At 42.0% G+C, this 19,526-nt stretch overlaps 1 protein-coding gene across 1 annotated transcript in view; it reads right to left on the reverse strand.

Annotated features, from left to right (window-relative positions):
* Positions 1 to 19,526, reverse strand: part of TDRD9 (tudor domain containing 9) — a 393,320-nt gene that overhangs the window by 77,523 nt on the left and 296,271 nt on the right. The window contains exons 25-28 of the mRNA XM_073609957.1: positions 11,171 to 11,338; positions 9,929 to 10,040; positions 9,613 to 9,825; positions 6,939 to 7,028 (exon numbers count right to left, since the gene is read on the reverse strand). Coding sequence (XP_073466058.1) covers positions 6,939 to 7,028; positions 9,613 to 9,825; positions 9,929 to 10,040; positions 11,171 to 11,338 — 583 coding nt within the window. The remainder of the gene's footprint in view (positions 1 to 6,938; positions 7,029 to 9,612; positions 9,826 to 9,928; positions 10,041 to 11,170; positions 11,339 to 19,526) is intronic.

Below are 19,526 nucleotides of genomic sequence, written 5' to 3' on the forward strand. Positions count from 1 at the left end.
GTGGGCATTTCAGATCCAGTCCACAAGCGCTGCTGCACTGGCTCTTTCCTCGCCTCATACACTGTACTGATCGGTGTGAGGGGAGAAGCTCAACTGGACATGCTCTGGTTTGTTGACAAGTTATCGCTCAGTCAGTGGACGGAGCGATAACATGGTGAAGGGCCGCTGTCATTGGCCCTTTACCCTGTTCCGTGACGCGCAGAGTCCGGAGGCACAATTCTGGGAGGATGTCGTACGCTCTCCTAGAATTAGCAGACCGCGCTGTAGCAGTCATTCTGCTATGGCCCAGTCAGCAAGTGGTTAAAAGTTAACTCCACTTTTGTGGTGGAAAAAAATAGCAAAGAAAGAAAAAATAATATAGCTTATACAATTGCAACACAAGTCATATTGTAATTGAATGTTATTAAAAATTACCTTTCCTTTTCAATCTGCAGCCGCTGTAATTTTTGGAAAATACAATGCAATTTGGCTAACTGGAGTTGTTCTGTACACAGAATGTGTACAGAACACCCCAAGAAACATTTCCTGCCACGTTTGATTGGCTCACAGATTTCCCCAGAAGTCTGCTCTAAGATAGTCAGATTTCAGGCATCCCCTGGAACAAAAATGTTATTTTTGGTATGATACTCCCAATAGGAACACGTCTAAAGGGATGCAGGTCCAGCAGCTTTCCTCATTAGTGCTCTGCAGGTGCACAGCTGGTTAAGAATTCTGAAACCACTCCCACTAAACCCACTCTACACAGGAGCACAGAGGAACAAACAGTGATTTCTTCAGAGCAAAAAGTTAGGAATCTGCAACAAAGTTAGTTATAATCCTTGTAATGTACATAGATCACACAGAGGGGAATGTTTCTTTTCTCAACAAAAGTGGAATTACGCTTTAAAGCATGTTAAACCACATAGCGCGTCTGCGGTGTCATTTGTCCCTTGCTATGTTGTCATATACCTGGTTGATTCTGCCTGTTCCTTTGTCCCACTTAGTGTGCTGACCACAGTAATAACGGCTGCTGCTCCATGACACTGTGGTAAGGTTATGTGCCTCTGTCATCCCGCTGCTCTCCTTTCTTCCTCTCTCTCTCCCTGTCAGCTCGGGAGTCTGTGTAGTGAGCTGTCTCCTCCCCGCATCCCCGCCGCAATTTCGTCTGTAAAAAGTTACTGATTCCAATTCCTGCCAGCTCCTCTGCAATAACAAGGTGTACTACAGTGTGTGTGTGTTTTTATTCTGCAGCTAAATGCCTTTGTTTACATTGCCGATGTGCGGTCAAGTGAGGTCAGAGGGGACACTCAGAACCTCCCACTGTAGTGTGTAGATCGGGGAATGTGAGCAGCGGGTGGTCATGTAACCGCACATTGGCGATATGAAAAAAGATATTTAGCTGCTGAATTAAAAAAAAAAAACAAAACTATGTAGAATACCTTGTTATTGAAGAGGGGCTGCCAGGAATTGTAATGTCTGACCTAACAACCACTTTAAGGCTGGGTTCTTGTAAAGTCCTGGTTGTAGGAAGGCTGGAATGCAAAGTACAGAGTAATCTTTGGGATCTAAAGTGACTGTGGAGGCCTTTTATTTTTTTAAACATGTCATACTTGCCTCCACTGTGCAGCTCATTTTGCACAGAGTGGCCCCGGACCTGCTCTTCTGGGGTCCCACGGTGGCTCTTGCAGCTCCTTCCGACATCTGCTAACCCCCTTGGAGAAGTGCTTCCCCGAGGGGGTTACCTTGCAGGCGCACTCCCAAGTCCAGCATTTGCGTCTATAGACACAGAATGCCGGACTCGGCCATGCCCCTGCGTCATTGGATTTGACTGACAGCAGTGGGAGCCAATGGCTGCGCTGCCATCAATCTATTTAATCAAGAGTCGGGAGCCCGTGGAGAAAGACAGCGCGTCCCCACTGACTGAATGAAGGAGTTCAGGTAAGTAAAATGGGGGAGCATAGGATGCATTAAGGTGAAAAAACACAAACCTTTACAACCCCTTTAAGTGCCTGTGATCACATCAAAGAAGGATTTCTAGATACCATTGTATATCTTCTGAAAGTGGCTTTTCTTGCTTGTAGCAAGGTAGGAATGACAGACTCAGAGACCCCTCTGTCTCTTAAGGCCTCATGCCCACAGACATTTTTACAGCCGCTTTTAGGAGCATTTTTGACAGCTTAAAAACGCCTCTCCATGTTAGCCTAAGGCATCATGCCCAAGGCATTTAGGAGCTGTAAGTGGCATAGGCGTTTTAAGCTCCAAATAAAAACCCAGAACCAGCGCTTTGAGGCTCCAGTGCTAGAGCTGTAAAAATGCCTGATGTGGGTAAAAGGGTTTAAACGCAATTTAATAAGGCTTAACGCTGTATACACAGCGTTAAGCCTCATCCAGCGTTTCTCTGCCCCTATTCTAAATCATTGGTTCCCTATGGGAGAACATTAATTTGAATAGAAGTCGGATCAAGATTATCCAACTTGCGGTGCGACTTGTGTGCTGAGAATCTTGAAAGGGAACCCTGGCAAAAATGTAAAAAAACATTTTTTGCGTGAGGTCCCCCCCCCCTCAAGACGATACCAGACCCTTTGGTTTGATATGGATCATAAGGGGAACCCCCCACAGCCAGAAAATGCCCGCCCCCCCAGATCCATACTAGATGCTTATCCGAGCATGCAGCTCTGAAGTTCAGTTAAGGGGGGAGAGAGCGATCGCGCGCGCCCCCCCAGGATCATACCAGGCCACATGCCCCCAACATGTACCCCATATTCATTCACCTAGGGTGGGGGGCAGGGATCTGGGGGCCCCGACAACCAACGGCAAGGGTTGTCGGGAAGAGGCCCTTGTCCTCATCAACATGGGGATACGGTGCTTTGGGGTGGTTGGGCGCACGGCCCCCCTGCCCCCGAAGCACCCCTCCGTGTTGAGGTCATGTGGCCTGGTATGGTCTGGGGGGGAAAGGGGGCTTGCTCATCCACCCACCCTTTCCTGACCTTCCGGGGCTGCGTGCTCGGCTAAGGGTCTGGTATGGATCTTGGGGGGACCCCTCCCACACCATTTTTTGGGCGTGGGGGGTTCCCCTTAAGATCCATACCAGACTGAAGGGTCTGGTATCATCTTGGGGGGGTGGCCTCACGCGAAATTTCTTACATCTTGGTGGGGATACCCTTCAAGATTTTGAACACACAAGTCGCACCACAAGTTGGATCATCTTGATCCTACTTCTGGTGTGACTTCTATTCAAATCAATGGGCTCCCATAGGGAATCATTGATTTTGAATAGAGACAGAGAAACGTGGCTGAAAGCTAGTGTGGTGAAACAGGCGTTGACATCACTGCAAAACGTGGATAAAATCACGTTTTTAACGTCGCTTTTTTCCTGGCGTCGGTACTAGAGCTTTACAGCTAGTTTAAAATGCCCGTGGGCATGAAGCCTAAGACTTGGGCTTCAACAGCTATGCTGGTAAAGCCAGTGACTGAGGGCCCTGCAAGCTTCTCTCACGACAAAAAAAAAAAAAAAAATCACCATTATCCCCAACCATAGGACATCCACAATTTTCACCAGGCCTTCAAACTGCAGAATTCAAAACCTTGCGTAACTCAGACTGTGACCACGCCGCTAAGTTAGTCACTGCGGGGCGGCAGCCCTCCATCCTGGAGTTAACCAACACTTCGGGCCCCTACCAACTTTCATTCTGGAATGCAGTGCAATTATACCATTTCCTGCACTCTATCCCCGATCCCCAGAGCTTCTCTCGCCAGCTGACGACATTTCAAGAGTATTGTTCTGGGACTGATCTTTTACCCAAAGTCCTCTCCAAAACACACTCACGCCCTCTAGACTACCCTGCCACGTCAGACCATTGTTGGCGTTGCCGAGGGAACATTGCTGCACATCTTCTGGTCTTGCCCTAGATTGACGAATTTCTGGGGAGATGTCCGCTGCATTACGCAAAAATTCACAGAATGCAAGATACCAGATGACCCGGCATTTTTCCTATTACATCTATCAAAAATCCCTGCTAATACCTACAAAAAAATTGATTGTACGGCACTTGCAAAACACTGCTAAGTCCTGTATACCTCTTTACTGGGAAAAGCAATGCCCACCGACCACTGCGAGTTGGCTGCAGAAAGTGGAGGATATAAACAAGATGGAGGATTTAGTCTAGCGCAACATAAATGTGATAAATACACAAAGGCCTGGAGTCTTTGGAACATTTTTATTCTCTTCGATGAGAGGAAGACCCTCTTTGGAACATAGATCCCTCATGAGCACTAAGTGGTTGCTTGTTGCTACGGTTGTGAGCCATAGTTGCCCTGCCCTTCCCTCCCCTTCTCCCCTCTATTCTTCTCCTTTCTGCTCTACTCTTGTCTATCTCTTACTCTCTGCTATTTAAGAAAATAGGAAATGATATTGGGGAGATCCTGTTGCCCCCTTCCACTTATGCTATAGTGATATTACGCTAGTTACTAATGAGTAAGCCAATTGCAATTTCTGTCATGACTTGTACCAATGAGTAATGTGATAAATTAATAAGTACAGCAATTAATTACGAACTGAACTACATGTTTACAATCTCAATTATCTTCATATTATTCTTGTAATGATGGGGGCTTACCCTTTATTGGAGTTCAATAAAAATTATATTAAAAAAAAAAAAAAAGCCAGTGACTGGGGACCAGAATGGAACAGAGGGGCGCTGAGACAGCAGGTCTGGCCTGCAATGAAGAAGCCAGAGGTGGTCTCCTAGTAGCCTTCTGGGCCATTATGTTGCAATGAGAATCACTGGGTTCTTCATTTGTTCTATTTTGTGGAGCAGAGGAGGAAGAATTTGAACTGGGTAAGGAATAGCTTAGCCTGAACTGAGGCCAGGAGATCAGCAAAGCATCTGATGCTAACATTTGAGGGTCCCTGGTCCTGGTCACAAATAGGGGTAGTTTTTTTTTTAATCTGGAGGCCTGGTGAGGGGCATATTCCCCTTGATCTAAATGGAGATGGCTTTCTAGTTGACTCCAGGGATGTGGACAACAGACACAGATTGCAGGATAGCGAGTCTGTCCATTCGATTATCTGGTTTATTTCTTTCAAGGCTGCATGATTCCAGGTACTCCCTTGGTGGGTGATGTATGCCATAGCCATGGCAATTTGTGCTTGCACCCTAATAAATTGTCCTGGCAAAAAGGGAGGTCTACAATGTTGCAGAGCCATCCGTATTGCTCTGCACTCCAGAATGTTGATAGCGGAGTTGGCTTTCCCTGATGACCATGATCCCTGGACCACAAAGGACTGCAATACTCCTCCCCAGCTTCAAAGACTGCCACCCATGCTGTCCTGTTCGAATAAGATTTTAGGATATGCTGATTAGCATCCTTGATAACAAAGTCTCTCCAGTGTAAGAAAGTGGCACGCTGTACCTGGAAAGTGGAAGAGATCTTGTTTGGAGAGCTGGGTTGATTGTTTGGCTTGACCTAGGTGGATGTTTTTTTTTACCCATTATGCACAATTGACCACTCATAGCCTGAGGGTTAACATGCTCTGGTAAGCTGTGGAGTGTCTTAATGTGAGTACAGTACTGGAAGTAATTTTCCTGGTTGACGTTGAACTTTCTTTCCACACGAATACCATCTGGAATTTTTGTTTTTTCCTCCAGAAATCTGAAGCCAGCTTTTACTGGATTCTTCTCCTGAAGACATGAACCTTGAACTTATTTAGACTACAATATTTAACCTATTATCTGGGTAGTTGGTACACATTTTCACATAATTTATGTATATATTGTGAAAATATTTGAGAATGCACTTTATGTATGTTTACGTTGCAGATTATCAGTAGATTGATCATGTCACAATTTTTGCATTATTTATCTGCATTAGCACTACACTTTTGTACACAGTCAATCAAAACAATTTAATTTAAATGGACATCTTCAGCTCTAAATTACTCACATTGGCCAGTAATCATGGAAGCTATCTCCACAACTTGTTGGCCCCCTTGGTGCTTTACAGATATGCCTTCCAATCTACAAACCAATTCCATGATTGGCACCACTTTTCAGATATGTGCACACACTTTTGTGACATCGGAACTCTCCTGGAAGCTCCCCTCCATATCTCATTCTTGGCAACCCATGGTTTACTCTAAGGACATGAGATGGATCCTTCAAATTACGTTTATCCTCACAATGTTTTCAAGCCTCACACTTTGCCCTCTCTAGACATTGGCCATCTTTAAGTAATTAAAGTCCTATAAAAGGGTTAGTTGACCTTTCCAGAAAGATCTGAGAGGTGAACTTAGAGGACCCCCCCCCCCCAACCCAGTCCCGCTGACCTGGAGCGCGGCGATTACCCGCTAGGAAACATTAGGTCGCTGCCTCACCAGTACAGGGCTTATATTATAAATCCCACGCAGCTCATCTCCAAAACGTACCTCGTCAGAAGGTAGGTTTAGAAACATTCTAATTGGTCGGAATCAAAACCTGCGTAGCCCGTCCTGTCACCATGGGCGAAGAGGAGAGAAAGCCACTGGAATTACAAATCCTCAGGCCGGTACAGCGGCCATATGAGCTGTCAGTGCGGGGGATCGCTGGACTCCAGGTTAGCGGGACCGGTCCACTTTAAGTTCACCTTACAGATTTTCTGTAAAGGTGAACTTACACTTTAAGGATTCACTCTGTGCTGTATTTTTTATTAGCCTCTCCTGAATAGGAATGCTAACCCCCTTATCTTCAGAGATGGGAGAAGGATCTAAACAATGTCAAAAACATACAATTTTCCCTAAAATCATCAATTTGTGTTATACCTCTGGAGACAAAATTTAAGATCTTAACTAGACGGTATAGAAACCCTTCTGTTTTACACTCTATTTCCCCTACCATTCCCTTCCCCCACCTGTCTTTTTCTGTATGCAAGTTTCCGAACATTTCATTAAAAAAAAAAAAAATAAATAAAAAACATAACTTAACCTGAAAAGGATGATCCAGAAGATGGCTGGGGATTTTCCTCAAAGAGCTCAATTCAACTTTCGACTGATTGCCATAGTCCACAAAAAACACCTAATGGAAAATTAACCAAAATTACCCAAAAAGTACATTAAATAAAAAGGTAGAGTGTATTACCAAAAATTCACAAAGTTTTAAAACACTTGGTGTGTGAGCACAATGCTTTTTTAACGCATTCCTATGTAAGATAAAGAGAAAATGAAAAATAGAGCACCGGTATTATATTCTGATGAACAGCTATTCTAGATATTCTGAGGAAGGGGTTCTGAACCCAAAACATGTAAATAGAGGAAGGTGACCCTTCAGCCAAAGCTAATAGTGTTTTTTTTTTTTTTTAAGTATCTTTTAAACAAACTTTCATTTGAACTTGCAATACTCCCCCCTCAGGCTGTCTAGAAGAGGGTAGAGTGCTCCTTTGACATTGGATCTATAACTGGCTCTAACCACAACATTGTGATACGCTGAAAACCATTATGTAAATGCAATATTGCTAGTTTTAATTTGCTGTACTAAGGAATGGTCTTCCACTGAGTTTTGGCTTTTATTTTTTGGTGAATCTTATTTTTAGAGATGCAAAGCTGCTAGGATTCATAAGAGAGTGAGTTCTGACAATTCTTGGCAAGCACATTCATTTTTACTACTTTAGGAAATTGCAAAGTGGTGGGGATGCTGTGCAACAGAATGTTTTTTACCTTAATGCTTAGAATGCATTAAAGGAGAAGTCCAGCCTAACACTAAAATCACTACATCTACAGACATCCACGATCTAACACTAACCTATCTAGCCCTGTAAAGAAGAAATCGGTATACATAGCTTTTGTGAAGCCACTCCGGTCCGGTCTCCAGCGGCGGAAGCTCTGCACAGTATACAGCCGACTACAGCTGTGAAATGAATGGGAAGTGACGTCAACCATAGTTACTATGAGGCCATTGTCGGCTGTGTCCTCTGCACTCACCTCCACAGGAAAGCCGCAGCTAAGAGCTCTGCGTGGGATCAGTTTCTAAAAGGGTTTTTCCATTGTGCTCATAAGTTTATATATCCTGGCAGAATGTATGATTTCTTGGCCGTTTTTCAGAGAATATGAATGATAACAAAAACTTTTTTCACTCATAGTTAGGCTTCATGCACACGAGACACCGGTGCAAACTCTGCTGAACACATGTTTTTAAAAGCTGAAACCAGTGTTTAGAAATGCCCGTTTTGCCGCGTTTTCATGCCACGTTTGCGTCTAGAAGCGTTTATTTGATAAGCATGATAAATTTTAACTGCTGCAGAGCAGAGAATTACATTTTGCAACCCGACTTTGGGGCCCCGTATCTCGGGGCCACTTGGTGCTAGGAACTAGAGCTGCCCGATTCTGGCTAAAACGAGGATCACGATTTTTTTGCTTAGAGGATAGATCACGATTCTCGCGGCGTAACATCATCTTTCACATTAAAACAAAAAAAATTGTGCCAACTTTACTGTTTCGTTTTTTTTTTTTAAATTTATTGAAGTGTATTTTTTTCCAAAAAATAAAATTGCATTTGAAAGACCACTGGGCAAATACAGTGTGACATAAAATATTGCAGCAATTGCCATTTTAATCCCTAGGGTCTCTGCTAAAATTATATATATATATATATATATATATATATATATATATATATATATATATATATATATATATAGCTACCAACCATAGTTACTATGGGGCTTCCGTTGTCGGCTGTGTCCTCTGCACTCACCTCCACAGGAAAGCCGCAGCTTTCCTGTGGAGAACTTCTATCATGTCATGTATGATCTTGAACAGATAATATATAGCGATATTGAGGTTTTACTTTCTTACCATGTTATTGCTGTTTATGTATCTACTATTTGTACTGATAAATTTGTTCCGTTTAAAACAAAAAAACAAAGTAAAAAAAAAAAACAAAACAAGAACAACCACCTTTCTCCCCATGATCTTGGGGGAAATCTTTTTAAAAAAAGGATTAGTGTAACGTCATACAGGACATACGCAAGACAAGGTGCATGATGTCATGCGTTCCATTGCATGTATATGTAGGACAACAATTTAAGAAATGGCAAAGCTAGAGCAGAGAATGGCTGTGCAAGAGGTAGCCTGAAAAGGGACCCATAAGTAGGAAAGGCAGCGTTGACATAGGTAATTGTAAATTTGCAATCCACTATATATCATTGCCATTTTTACACTAAAGGGGAGGGAAGGTCCTACTTAAAGCTAAAGTTTCCAAAAGAACTTGGGGGGGGGGTGGTAATAAGTGGGGGCATGTGTTAAACCACAATCTTTGGACCACAAGGCCTGCATTTGGCCTCCAAGACGATTTGGATAGCTGCAGTGTAGAGATCAGCTCAAGTAGCGTGACAAAAAAAAAAAAAAAAAAAAAAAAAAAAAAAAAAAAAAGAAAAACACATCTGTGGAGAACGGAACATAGAGATAAATCAAAATTTAAAAAAATAATCTTTTTATAGGTGACACTACAATTCAATTGTTTCTGAATAAATAACAATAACTAAATCCTGTATCCTTTAACAAAAAAAAATGAACATCTTTACTACACCAATAGTAGCAATTGATTTTTTTCCATCATAATTGACACACACAACAGCATTCGGGTTTATCTGGATGGAACATACCACTGCCTCTTTTCCAGATATGTACAATATCTGGGCTCTGAAGTACTGTGGATTGTCATAATTTTTAAATGGTGCCAAACAAATCATATCTGGATGAGGACGTGTAGACAAAGGCAATAGTTCCTGGTGGTTAATATCGGCAGCTAGAAGTCCAAGCACATCAGAGTTTCGATCGTCAATACGATAGCCCCAGAAATGGCCGACTTCAACTACCTGTGCAGAAAAATGTACAACTATTGAGGCAAGAGAAGAAAAAAAAAAAGGCAAATCGGGGCTGCAATAAATAGGTTGATATTCTTTATACTGGAGCACTTACCTCAGTAACACTGATAGACAAAACAAGCCCTTCAATGGTACCCGACAGATCTTTAAAGGTCTGGGAAACATGAAGTGGTTCTACTGTCTGCTTGTGAAAGTCCACAACAAATCTTAAAATTAACATATACAAAAAAAGTAAATATTTAAAGTGACATTGGAATTACGGAGCCAAAAGTCATATGCCCAGTCTGTAAAATACGCCTTATACTTACTTTTTTATAGTGGCCATGTAAGACATTTATAATGGTCATCAGGTTTTGTATTTAACCAATTGCCCTCTGGAAGATTTGCCCCCCAACCCCCCCCCATGAGCAGTTGCTATTTTGTTTCTTGGCACTGCGTCATTTTAACTCACTTGCGTTGCAACATTGTATCCAAACATTTTTTTTTTTAAACACAAATAGAGCTTTCTTTTGGTGGCATTTGATCACCACTGTGGTTTTAATTTTTTGCGCTATAAACAAAAAAAAAAAAAAAACAGGATTTTGGGAAAAAAAAACAAACAATATTTTTTACTTCCTATTATAACACAAATCCAATTAAAAAAAAAAAAAATGTTTTATAAATTTAGGCCAATATGTATTCTGCTACATATTTTTGGAAAAACAAAATCCCAATAAGAGTATATAGATTGTAGATGTTATAACTTTCACACAAAACAAACTATTGTATATATACTGGAATTTTTATTTACTTTTATGTTAGTAATGGCGGTTATGAGTGACTTACAGCAGGGCTGCGATAGTATGGTGGGAAATCTGACACTAACCGATACTTTGTGGGAACCAGTGACACTCATACAGTGATCAGTACTGTGGTGTAGTGGGTAGCAGTAAGAAGGGTCGCTGGTTCGAATCCCAACCATGACACTACCTGCCTGGAGTTTGCATGATCTCCCTGTGCCTGCGTGGGTTTCCTCCGGGTACCCCAGTTTCCTCCCACACACCAAAGACATGCTGGTAGGTTAATTGGATCCTGTCTAAACTGTCCCTAGTATGTATGAATGTGTGTTAGGGACCTTAGATTGTAAGCTCCTTGAGGGTAGGGACTGATGTGAATGTACAATGTATATGTAAAGCGCTGCGTAAATTGACAGCGCTATATAAGTACCTGAAATAAAAAATAAAATATACACTGTCACGGTGTTAATGACACTGGCTGTGAAGCATATACCTATATCAGGACGTCAGGAAGTGGTTAAGAGACCAAACTTCTTAGAAACATGTCCAATATACATTACCTGGTTGATTTTAAATCAGTGACTTCTTTAGAACTTTTCTCAATGTCCTCGGCAGAATGGACATTCAATGCAAGAGGAACTTTCATCATTGCCATCTTAACCGCTAGATTAACTGCAGAGAGAGTCTTAAACCGGTCTGTGGGATTGCGAGAGAACTCCACAAATGCTCTAAGAAGAAACAAAAAGGAAATTAATGGAAGACAATTTACAACATACCACCTTGACAAAAATTAAAATGGGTACTGTAGTTACAACAGCATGTCCAAAGCCTCTGCCCATCCTAAAGTTCTAATATTTTTCCTGGAACATCTCTGCCAAAGATTAGCTCAAGGCAACTTCTTATATGCATGACCTATGACAGAGGAAAAACGGGACATGCTCTTGAGCGGCCTTAAACACATACTCCTGAGGCCTCACACTGGCCAGAAAAAAAAAAAAGTTACAAATGGCCCCTGCCTCCACCTATAACTGGCCTTCACAGAAAGGAGGGCATGGAAGGGCAAACGCATGAAAGACAAAAACAGAACATTCCAATGCATAGGATGCATTAAGGTGAAAAAACACGAGTGTTTACAACCCCTTTAATCTATTACTACTTCCTATGTAATATGCCATGCCCTTGAGTTTGCGTTTAAAACCACGCTATCCCAATGAAGTCAAGGGGAACAAGACATGCATCAGACTTTAAAGGTATTCTGCGAGGGCATAAAAATTATCCAACAATACTGAAAATAGGATTTTTGTACGCACTGTAAAATCCTTTTCTTGAAGTCCACTGAAAGCAGAAAGTTATTTCATTCTGATGCCTAAAGGAGGATTGGACAAAGGTAAACAAAAAAAAAACACCAAAAAACTGTAGGCAAAGCTAGGATAACTCCACCCACTACCAGAACATGGCTTAGTTTGTAGCAAAGAGTATTGAGCATGATCTTGAACACATTGCGGTAGGACCCATGTCTTTTAAAAGGACTCCAGAAAAGTATTTTACTAAGCATAAAAAAACAAAATTTCTTAAATTTTTCTAAAATTTCAAGAAGTCGTTTACTTTTGGGATGTCTAAAAGTCATTCAACTAAAACAGGGGCAACACAGAAACAAATGCAAAAAGTCTCATGAAAATAACCGAACAGGGTATTGCCTACAATACCCTATCCCCAAGCTGGTATCAGATGAGGTCTCAATATACCCCTAGTAGAACCAGGTGGCAGCTTTGCATAAAGTGCAATTAAAATAAAGGGCCGGTGGGGGGGGGTAGCCTTTTGAAAGCTGGGTTTATTAACACAGTATAATCTGCCACATTAGTGTATTGATAAGAAATGGCTGGGTCCACCAATATGACTGTACATTTTCTCAGGAAACCCACCTCAACAGGATATTACTGATTAAAACATTTTGGAGGATCAGAGATTTTCCAGGTGCAGCTGGTCACCGTACAAGACAGGGAAGACCTTTGGGCATGCAAACTGAGACTGCTATAAAGCTCAACAAATGTACAGCATCAATAAAAGGTAAACATGTATATAATGATATGTATATGATGCGATATGATTTCTGTAAGCCAGGATGAAATTCGCACTACCAGGGTCTCTTCAGAAAGGGGAGGGATCTTTCACGTATGCCTTTTGTGACACGTGGTATCTATCACCTCCAAAAAAGGCTGAGGTAGTGACCATAATATGGCACAAGAAGACTCCTCCCTTATATAAACAGGAAAAAAACTCTACAGCAACAGCCATGAGCTGAGTCTAAACTAGAGAAGCTACCCGACTCCTTGCACTTGTAATTGGCCACGTGCGATGTAAAGTATTCCTTAAGGGGTACCAAAAACCTTTGCTACTGTGAAGAGGGAAGGGTGATGACTTCTGCATCAGGCACTATAAGCTGCTGAACCCAGGAAACATCCAAATATCGCTATGCTGCATTGTCAGAGCTGAGTTCTGGCCAAGAGAATGCTGCCAAGAGGAAGAAAATGGCCTGCGCATACACAGAGAAATCACTTAAGAGGACGCACTAGCAGATGTGTGACAGACTTGCAACAGGTGGCTAGGAAAATGGTGACAAATTTAAGCAGCCAGCAACACAACATTAAATGTCCCAGGCCTGCATTCCCTCCCAGTCCAAAGCATAGGCGTGCCAGCACCCTTAGACAGAATTTAAGGGCGTAAGCTCTGCACTTACCACAGCAGATTATGTCATAGTCTTGGCAGGATTTAACAGACTAAGCCATACATGTCAAGGTCAAACAATTGCATATTATGTCATTCCTCAAAAAAGCAACACAATACCCCTACGCGTTTCAACTATAACAGTCTTCTTCAGGGAGTTCTTTGTTGAGGAGTACATTGAATAGACACTGAAAGACCAATGTCAAACACATTTTGCAAAAATCATGTTCAGACTTGTACATAAAACATTGAAAATGTGAGTATATGTTATACAATATAGGTGGAAGAATCATATGTGGACAACAATTCCAAATCCAAAACATCCAGAAATCAGGAGGTCATTCAAGAGAAGGCAGCCTAGTATGCAAGGATTAAATCAATATTTCAATAGCACAAAGCCCAAAAAAGGTGGGCAGAGACATATCAAAATATATATAGATCAATCCATTAAAGAAATTACTCATTAATCCACACAGGTCTAACAAGACCAAAAGCATGAGGCAAAGAATTTTATGAAGCAGAGTAGAGGGAACATCGTGGGTCAGGATTCACTAACCCAGTATATTCAAACAGCAGTATAGGGATTTGGTTGACCAACAAAAAGATCTTGGTTTGGCAAAAAAACCTGTATAAGAAAAAAAACCACCTGCCGAAAAAAAAAAAAAAAAATAGGGAGGACCCATTAAAATGTGGCCCAAATAGAAACAGGTGACTTAAAAAGGTGCCAAACACAAAAATCCACCTATAACTCCTTAACTTACCCAATATAAAATTCTCCTAGTAGATAGTGACCATCCTTCACAAGCAACAGGGTGAGCATCCGCTGAGCAAGTGTTAGATCCCATCCTGTTTATATGTGAAGAATTAGCAGTAACTGGCTCCAATCACTATCTGAGCACGAACAGCCAAGCCTCAGTGCGAGTTCCGGTTTGCAGGGAAATTTCCTGTCATTAACCACGCATGGTGTGCGTTCCAGCCGCCACTGCCTTCCCCTATCACACACCTCATGATAGCGCTTCATTTCCGGTAGGCATGATGTTGATGCAATGATGCCAGAACATCTAACATGATCCACACATCCAGCGGCATATGGCGTGACATCAGAAATGGAAATCACAAGAATACTCTCAGACATATGTCCTGAACCAAAGGTGGATACAGATGGAACCGCAGCTAACCAGGGAAAAGAGATGGTCCCCCACTCCAGGGAAACTGTGTGGGGGCTACCCGTACTGGGAATGGTCCCTATGATCCAGATTGAAGGAACTGTGTTTCCCACAAAATACAAACACAAAAATGATACAAAAATATTAAAAGCGAGTTAACGTGCAAACCAGAACTCATACTGAGGCTTGGCTGCCCCAGCTGTTCATGCTCAGACAGTGGTTGGAGCTAATAGTGCTAATTCTCCGCATATAAACTGTTGCTTGTGGAGGATGGTCACTATCTACTAGGAGAATTTTATATTGGGTAAGTTAAGGAGTTATAGGTGGATATTTGTGTTTGGCACCTTTTTTCAGGTACTTGTACTTTTAATAGGTACTCCGTTTTTTTTTCGGGGGGTGGTTTTTCTCTTATACACGTTTGTTTTGCCAATCCAGGATCTTTTTGTTGGTTAACCAAATCCCTATACTCCTGTTTGAATATACCCGGTTAGTGAATCCTGACCTTTGGACCCACGATGTTCCCTCCACTCTGCTCCATAAAATTCTGGGCCTTGTGCTTTTGGTAGATCTGTGTGGATCAATGCGCAAGCAATTTCTTTAATGGATTCATCTATATATTTGATAGGTCTCTCCCCACTTATTTTGGGCTTTGTGCCCCCTATAGGGGTGTGGCTATATATGAGAGATTGATTTAATCTTTACATACTAGGCTGCCTGCTCTTGAATGGCCTCCTGATTTCTGGATGTTTTGGAGCTGGAATTGTTGTCCACATAAGATTCTTCCACCTAAATTGTCTAAGATATACTCACATTTTCAATGTACGAGTTTGAACATGATTTGTGAAAAATGTGTTTGATTGACATTGATCTTTGAGTGTCTATTCAATGTACTCAACAAAGAACTCCCTGAAGATGGTTATAGTTGAAATGCATAGGGGTATTGTGTTGCAGTACTGCTTTGAGGAATGACATCATATGCAATTGTTTGACCTTGACATGTATGGCCTACTTCTCTGTATGAACCATGTTTTAATTTTACACGGATTTTAAATATTTGTACCAATAAAATTCTTAAACTCAATACTATGGTTTCCATTCCTAAGTGTCCTTTGGTGCCTCTAAAGTCCCATCCCATTTTCTTCTATTTTGTTCCAGCCTCACACCTTGTCCAGGCAGGGTCCATATAAGGTCTCCCCTATGGCTCAGCCAAAGATTCAACCAATCTGGAGAAAGGAGCCACAGTGGTTATGTTGCAGCCAGGAATCTTAACAGAAGTAACTTCTAGAGAAAAAAAAAAAAATCTACACACAAGGTAAGGTAAGCTTCTAACGCACTAGAAAACAACAAAAACATTTTTTAGGCTAGCTAGGGAGGGGGGGGTTATAAAAGGGAGGCTCTCGATTTTGCTAGTGTCCAATCACCTGAAGGTACCAACATATATAGCCCATAGTGAAAAATAAAAATTGTTCTGAAAATCAGACAGACATAGTTGAGGAGGTTAAAACTGAGCAAGTAAGAGAACTCCATACCCTTATATAGTGTGTGCCCTGGGTGAGGACTACTTTTTTTAAATTTGATCAACACAATCAGCTAATCAGCTACCCGCGGAAAGAAATTCCATATTCTCTCACTGCTCTAAGCTTGAAAAAAAAACCCTTACACAATTTAGAAATAAACCTACTTTCGTCCAATATCAAATCAAGGTCTTGAGTCTCCTTCATGGGGACCTTGCAGCAAACAGCTAATTATCATAACTAAAGCCACCTCTGACCGTTTCAATTAGTGGTTTATCACTACTCTATGGACCCTGCCCTACAACTGGTTTTCTATTCTTGAACATATAGAACATCTGAAATGAGAACACAACTCAAGCCAGATCAAGTATATTTCTAGCTCGACCTTTGCCTTAACACCATCTATTTCAAATAAAAGGATAAATTCTATAGATAGAAAATAAGTATTCTTGGAGAACATCACGGGACACGTTTTCATCGCCATTATGATAGGGTTATGTTGTCACCTTCAGGTTACCGGACACTGGCAAAAAAACAAACACAAAATCAAGAGGGGTGAAATCTCTGAATCCCGTGATGTACTCCATAAAAAAAAAAGAAAACTTTTTTTTAAACACGGGACATACAGCATCCTATCCATGACAATAGCGATGTCCAAAAGCACTGAATATGAGGGGAGGGCAACATGGCAAAAAGCCAATTGGCCCAAATTAACTAATCCATGAACTGAAGACCAGGTAGCAGTTTTACAAACTTGAGCTACTGTAGCCTGATGTCAAATAGCCCAGGAAGCACCAACAATCCTGGTAGAACGTGCCATTACTGAAAATGGTTAAAGTTTGCCTTTTAGGACTAAGCCTGAAAAATAAACTGACAGATCCATGGCGAAATAGTAGATAGATGGTGGGGGAGATGGAACGAAGAAACCACCTTAAATAAAAAATGATGGCTGAGGCCATAACACTACCTCTTCGCATTGGAGAATCAGGAATGGTTCCCTAAATGAAAGAGCACCCAATTCCAAAACTCTGCAAGCTAAAGCAATGGCAACCAGAACAATAGCCTTCTGAGACCAGAAGGACCAAATTAATATTCTGGATGTGTTTAGAACCAAGATTTCGTCAATACAGAAAGTACCATGTTCAGGCCCCATGAAGCCAACAGACTTTTGACCACTGTAATAATACTGTGCATAAATCGGTCTCTGAAAAAAGGGACTTTCAAGGCTGACATCTGACCCTTGGACCATACTCAAGGACAAACCCTGATCAACTTCAGACTGGTAAAAGCCAGTATGCAACTCACAAAATATTTGAGGATGAAATCCCCTAACCTCACATTAGCCAAAATCAGATTTTAAAGTTCTGTGGTAAAGTTTCCTTTAAAGTGGATGTAAACCCTCTCCTATACCCAGTGAAGTGACCAGCCTCAGGATGATACAGAGATGAAACAAATCTCCCTACATAAGTTTTACTTGTATATCTGCGGTCTTCATCTTTATATACTGTTTAGAAAGTTAAGATTGTGTTAGGAGATTTTCTCTTCCTGTTCAACACTGCAGTGGAGCCTGGGCATATAGCTGATTGGGGGAAAGCACACACCCCCTCTCCTCATAGGTAGAGACTTTCAGAGCTAATCGTTGAATAGCATTGTCCTATTTATAGCATCCTCCCCAACACAAAACTCTGGCTGCTTTTATCATATGTGACAAAGAACTTGTCAGGGGTTATCAGGCTGATAACAGAAGAATGGAGCAGGAGACAGCTACGGGACATGCTTTGAAGAGAGAACAAAAACACAGCAGATATACAGTATCTCACACAAGTACACCCCTCACATTTTTGTAAATATTTTATTATATATTTATTATATCTTGTGACAACACTGAAGAAATTACACTTTGCTACAACAAAGGTGAGTACACCCCTAAGTGAAAAATGTCCAATTTGGACCCAAAGTGTCAATATTTTGTGTGGCCATTTTTTTCCAGCACTGACTTAACCCTCTTGGGCATTGAGTTCACCAGAGCTTCCACATTCCGTTTGAGGATGCCCCACAGATGCTCAATAGGGTTTAGGTCTGGAGACATGCTTGGCCAGTCCATCACCTTTACCCTCAGCTTCTTTAGCGAGGCAGTGGTCATCGTGGAGGAGTGTTTGGGGTCGTTATGTTGGAATACTGCCCTGCAGTCCAGTCACCAATGGGAAGGGGGGCATGCTCTGCTTAATTATGTCACAGTACATGTAGGCATTCATGGTTCCCTCAATGAACTCCAGCTCCCCAGTGCCAGCAGCACTCATGCAGCCCCAGACCATGACACTCCCACCACCATGCTTGACTGTAGGCAAGACACACTTGTCTTTGTACTCCTCACCTGGTTGCTGCCACACATGCCTGACACCGTCTGAACCAAATAAGTTTATCTTGATTGCATCAGACCACAGAACATGGTTCCAGTAATCCATGTCCTTAGTCTGCTTGTCTTCGGCAAACTGTTTGCGGGCTTTCTTGTTCATCATCTTAAAAGAGGCTTCCTTCTTGGACGATAGACATGCAGACCAATTTGATGTAGTCTGAGGCATATGGTCAGAGCACTGAAAGGCTGACCCCCCCCCACCCTTTCAACCTCTGCAGCAATACTGGCAGCACTCATATGTCTATTTCTCAAAGGCAACCTCTGGCTATGACGCTGAGCATGTGCACTCAACTTCTTTGGTTGACCATGGCAAGGCCTGTTCTGAGTGGAACCTGTCCTGGTAAACCGCTGTATGATCTTGGCCACCGTGCTGCAGCTCAGTTTCAGGGTCTTGGCAATCTTCTTATAGGCTAGGCCATCTTTATGTAGAGCAACAATTCTTTTTTTTCAGATCCTCAGAGTTCTTTGCCATGATGTGCCTTGTTGAACTTCCAGTGACCAGTATGAGAAAGTGAGCGATAACACCAAATTTAACTCACCTGCTCCCCATTCACACTTGAGATCTTGTAACACTAATGCCCCGTACACACAGTCGGACATTGATCAGACGTTCTGACAACAAAATCCATGGATTTTTTCCGAAGGATGTTGGCTCAAACTTGTCTTGCATACACACGGTCACACAAAGTTGTCAGGAAATCCGATCGTTCTGAATGTGGGGACGTAAAACACGTACGTCTATAAACGGGGCAGTAGCCAATAGCTTTTGTCTCAATTTATTCTGAGCATGCGTGGCACTTTGTGCGTCGGATTTGTGTACACACGATCGGAATTTCCGACAACGGATTTTGTTGTCGGAAAATTTTATAGCAAGCTCTCAAACTTTGTGTGTCGGAAATTCCGATGGAAAATGTGTGATGGAGCCCACACACGGTCGGATTTTCCAACAACAAGGTCCTATCACATTTTCCGTCAGAAGATCCGACCGCGTGTACAGGGCATAACAAGTCAGATGACACCGGGGAGGGAAAATGGCTAATTGGGCTCAAATGGGACATTTTTCACTTAGGAGTATGCTCACTTTTGTTGTCAGCGG

The sequence above is a fragment of the Aquarana catesbeiana genome, linkage group LG13 (assembly GCF_042186555.1).
Source record: "Aquarana catesbeiana isolate 2022-GZ linkage group LG13, ASM4218655v1, whole genome shotgun sequence".
Lineage (NCBI taxonomy): Eukaryota > Metazoa > Chordata > Amphibia > Anura > Ranidae > Aquarana > Aquarana catesbeiana.